This window comes from Atta colombica, unplaced genomic scaffold (genome assembly GCF_001594045.1).
Source record: "Atta colombica isolate Treedump-2 unplaced genomic scaffold, Acol1.0 scaffold102, whole genome shotgun sequence".
NCBI lineage: Eukaryota > Metazoa > Arthropoda > Insecta > Hymenoptera > Formicidae > Atta > Atta colombica.
Window position 1 is genome coordinate 1,109,138 of NW_017259187.1, and position 4,750 is coordinate 1,113,887.

Below are 4,750 nucleotides of genomic sequence, written 5' to 3' on the forward strand. Positions count from 1 at the left end.
ATATATGTGTGTGTGTGTATTACAAGTGTATTTTAAAATATATATTTAGAATTAAAAATAATAAAAAGAAAGAGAACTATGGAGTCATGGAAAAAGGAATAAAAATATATTTTAAACTATTGCTACAAAGAACATAATATACCTGACTGGAAGAAATTCAAGTCTATTTATTTAAATGATTGTATAGTGTATGTGTGTGTGTATGTATATGTATTGATTGATTATACGAATTATGCAAAATTTAAATTTTGGACGGGGATTTTTTGGCACATACTGGTCCATACCTTAATGGCACTTTCACGCCACTTCTGAAAGTGGATACATTAATCGTATCACATTACACTTGAATTTCTAAAGTTGTTCTACAATATCGTGATCATTTTTGTATGAAGATTGTTTAAAACTGTTTTTTTGAGAGTGCTTTGTCCTTTGTAATTCCTTTGCGAAATACACTATAGTTTTCTTCAAACCTTCAGCCAAAGGAACTTTAGGCTCCCAGTTTAAATATTTTTTAGCTCTACTGATGTCCGGTCTTCTTCTCTGCGGGTCATCCTCAACCGCCGCAAGTTCGACTATTTCACTGGTAGCACCCACCAAACTCTTTATTATACGCGCAAATTCTACGATAAATTAGAATGTTAAACTTCAATAAATATTACAAACAAATGTTGGGAAAAATGTAGCATGATTGGAATAATTCTTACTTTCAATAGTTTGCTCCTCAGGATTTCCAATATTTACAGGAAGTGTATAATTAGATGCCATTAATGCTACCAGTCCATCTACCAGATCGGAAACGTATTGAAATGATCGTGTCTGTTTTCCACTGCCGTATATCGTGATTGATTCATTTTGTAAAGCCTGGATGATAAAATTCGACACGACACGACCATCATTCATATGCATTCTCGGACCAAAGGTGTTGAAAATTCGTGCAACTCGGACCGAGACGCCTTCATGTCTCATGTAAGCATAGCTCAATGTCTCGGCAACTCGTTTTCCTTCGTCATAGCATGCCCGCGGACCTATATTTCAAGTATACCCATCATTAGAGTTAAAGAAAAAGAAAAAATTATATTTACATCACACAAAATCTTACCGATGGGATTAACGTGACCCCAGTAAGTTTCTGCTTGCGGATGTTCGTTAGGATCCCCATATACTTCCGACGTGCTCGCAATTAATACTCGTGCACCGACTCGTTTTGCGAGTCCTAAAATGTTCTCAATAAATTAATAACAATGAATATCTTCAATTCATATCTTCAATTTTCAAATTCGGCTCCGTTAACTCACCAAGCATATTTATAGTGCCTAAGGTATTTGTCTTGATCGTTTTCACTGGATTCAGCATATAGTGCGGTGGACTGGCCGGGCTAGCGAGATGATAGATTTCATCTACTTCTAGATACAATGGCCTTACGATATCGTGATGAACCAGCTCGAAGTTCTCGTGACCGACCCAGTGCTCCACGTTCCGCTTTCTGCCAGTGAAGAAATTGTCGACGACTATTACCTCGTGCCCGGCGAGCATCAGACGATCCACCAGATGGGAACCAACAAAACCCGCACCGCCCGTCACCAGGATTCGTTTCCGATTCTTATAATTTAGGAACTTCACCGTTGGGAAGTCCTTCGCCACTCCGTTCTTAATTGCTGCCTCCAGATGCTGAAGTTTACCTTCCAGGTCGCGGATCCGAATTTTCGCCTCTTCGATGTCCCTGATGTCTCCGTCGTCCTCGACATTGCGAATCTTTTGCGTTGCAATTTCGAACTCGTTTTTATCTAAATTAGCTTTATTTACGAGCACGGCGCGGTGTCGACCGCGGTTGAAAGATCGTTCCTCTTCCGTAGTCACCAGAGTTTTATAAAAACCTAAGACTGATACAAATGATAAAAACCGACATTATTAATCCGAAATTAGATCTGTTTTTTATGCATTAATTTTTAACAATATAATAATTAGATTGATATAAAAATAAAAAGTTTTGTGACTCCAAAAATAAATCAAATACAAGTAAAATGTCTATATGAGTTTCCGTGGTCATTATTACAATTACAAATTACATTGATAATCGTAATTAATTGTAAATTTATGCAAGATTTTTCAGACTGAAATTTTTTGCTTCTCACAATATTTAACTTTTTTATATAACGTATCTCATTACTAATAACAGTATCTATATATCTCGAGTAACCACAGCGGTTAATGCTAAAAAAATTTGCCTGCTCTATAATTGTCTTATTCTCCAATTCTCATTCGGCATTCGGTGGTACTCGACGCGAAAAAATATTACATAAATACATAAATTACATAAATTATACGTTGCATATATCGCGCTCAGAGAAAGCTTTCCGATCGTTATTTACAGAAGCATGCAAAAATAATTTTGCCGCTCCAGAAGTGTGCATATATAATTATATTTGTATATAGAAATCGATTGAAAAAAGGATATGAGAAAAGAATCGTTAGATACGAATTCTTAGAACTAGAAAAAGATAAAGATAAATTAAACCGAGATTAAAGCTAAGAGAAATACAATTGCTCTCACATCGTTAATTGGCCAATTTAACATAAAATTTTTTGATTGGTATATTGGAAAGTTTCTAGGCCGATGTAAGTGAATGTGTGCTATCGAAATGTGAGCTAAATCTACCATCACACAGTTGATCTATATTGGTTAAAAATAAACAATAGAGGAAGATAATTTTGGTCTGTTTGCTATTCTCTATCTTTTTCTAATTCTTAGAAAAGATAAACAAGTTAAATCGAGTTATAATCTACATTGGCAGAAATGAATATAAGAGATTAAAATTAATCTGTATTGATGGAAATGAATAAGATAGAGGAAAATAATTTTAATAAAAATAGAAATGAACATATATAGATTAACTAATTTTTTTTTCTAGTTCTAAGAATAATTATTAAGAAAAAATAAAATAAAATTTTATTTTTATTATTTGGCTTATTTCTTTTTTGTCTTCTATTTTTAATAAATTCCTACCTACAAAAACTGTACTTACATGCACATTTTTGGAGTGGAAAAATTATTTTTGCATGCGGAATTATTTTTGAAAGGAAAAAAATAAGCATTCCGTTTTCTTCATAACGATTTTGATTGAAATTAGAACTTGATTAGAACTCGATAAAATTATGATCATACGATCTCAATAATACGAAGATCGCGACGTATAATTACCGGTAATAATTAACTATGACAATAATTCGAATCATAAAATAGCCTTTACAGGCTTAATTAAATTTATATAGAAAATGTCGAAAAATTAAATCGACATGTTCGTCCCTCATTTTATTTAACGGAAAGTCATTCTTGCAACGATCTGTTATCACTATCAGAAAATTTTCAATTGTATATTTTATTTTTCGGAATTAATGTCGAGTTTTACGCATGAGAGATAAACACACGGCATACTCATTAAAATATTTTGTTATTATAATGCAGCATCGTTGATTTCTAGTATTTTAAATTTTAACGATAGTAGATGGTGCAGATGGAATCATAAAATTATCGTTATGTAAACATATCATGTGATATAAATGAGAAAAACGATACTCTGAATAATGTTATGAATAAATGATAATAATGTGGAAGGAACAAGAAGAAAAGGAATTTGAAGAATTCGAAGAATCGCTTGATGAATTCGTGAAACTAAAAGCAGAAGCAAATGAGATCAAACGAAATCGCGCAATCGCTGAATTTATTGTCCGACCGCGTGGCGTATCAGTCATAATAAATAAATTAAGTAGCTCGCGACGCAAAAGAGTCAAAACATTCTGAGCTTGTTCGAGAATCTCCGATAGTGCTCCTTCTTGGCTCTCATAACCTATCGAGAAGACTCACCCAGCAGTGCGCAAATTGCAAAGATCGCAATCTGCTTCATCTTCCGTTGTGTGATAACCATGCTTTAAATTTGCACATGACTCGTTTTAAATCGTGCTACGTCACTCCCGTCGTGGCTCGACGGACAACGATCGTTGCGTTCTCTCGCGTGATACGAGAAACACGCGCTCAAGAAATCGAGTACAGTGCGTGCTCTACCTACGTATATTATGGGATTATTTGGAAAGGATTCCGACGGGAATTATTCAGTTCCCTCTAAATCTCTGTCTTTCTAGGGAAAACGGAATAACTCCGATCGGAATCCATTCCGAACACTTTCATAATATGTGCCCAGTTTTAATTACTAATTCAAAATATACACACGGGACGAGGGAACATAACCTCTACAGTACACGGACACCAACGGACACCGACTAAACGCGTGTCTCATCCACTGTATCCACAAACTTTTGTATATATAGTATAAAAGTCTGTAATTCGAGATGCACCTGCACGCGACGTGCTCGGTGCTTATTGACGCAGCGGGCTTGGAGATACGAGTGTCGACATCTAGGCCGAGATATTCGGAAAATTTGCCCTCGTGATATTTATCTTTCGTCAATTTTGTACCTTCTGTCAACAACTTGAATTATTGAATTTTAATGCATGAGTTTTAATATTTTTCTATTATCTTGAACTGTATGAAAAAAAATTGTTGAAGAATCATTAAATACTTGTGAAAGTCTTAACAGTGAATTTTTGCTGTTATAGAAATCAGATTGTATTTTTCATTTATTTTTTATATTTAAATTTATCTCTCGGAATTAATTACAATAAAAAATTGTTCTTTTCAAATGTACAATTATTATTTTATATATATAATATTATTAATTTTATATACTACAATTA

At 34.0% G+C, this 4,750-nt stretch overlaps 1 protein-coding gene across 1 annotated transcript; it reads right to left on the bottom strand.

The window, feature by feature from the left end:
* Nucleotides 1–84: 84 nt before the first annotated feature.
* Nucleotides 85–4,181, bottom strand: LOC108687763 (UDP-glucuronic acid decarboxylase 1). Its single transcript, XM_018193715.1, has 5 exons — nt 3,863–4,181; nt 1,296–1,880; nt 1,100–1,213; nt 705–1,025; nt 85–620 (listed from the first exon to the last, which is right to left on the bottom strand). Exons 1-5 carry the CDS (start codon nt 3,921–3,923, stop codon nt 352–354), a joined length of 1,350 nt encoding a protein of 449 aa, XP_018049204.1. The 5' UTR covers nt 3,924–4,181; the 3' UTR covers nt 85–351.
* Between the last annotated feature and the right edge of the window lie 569 nt (nt 4,182–4,750).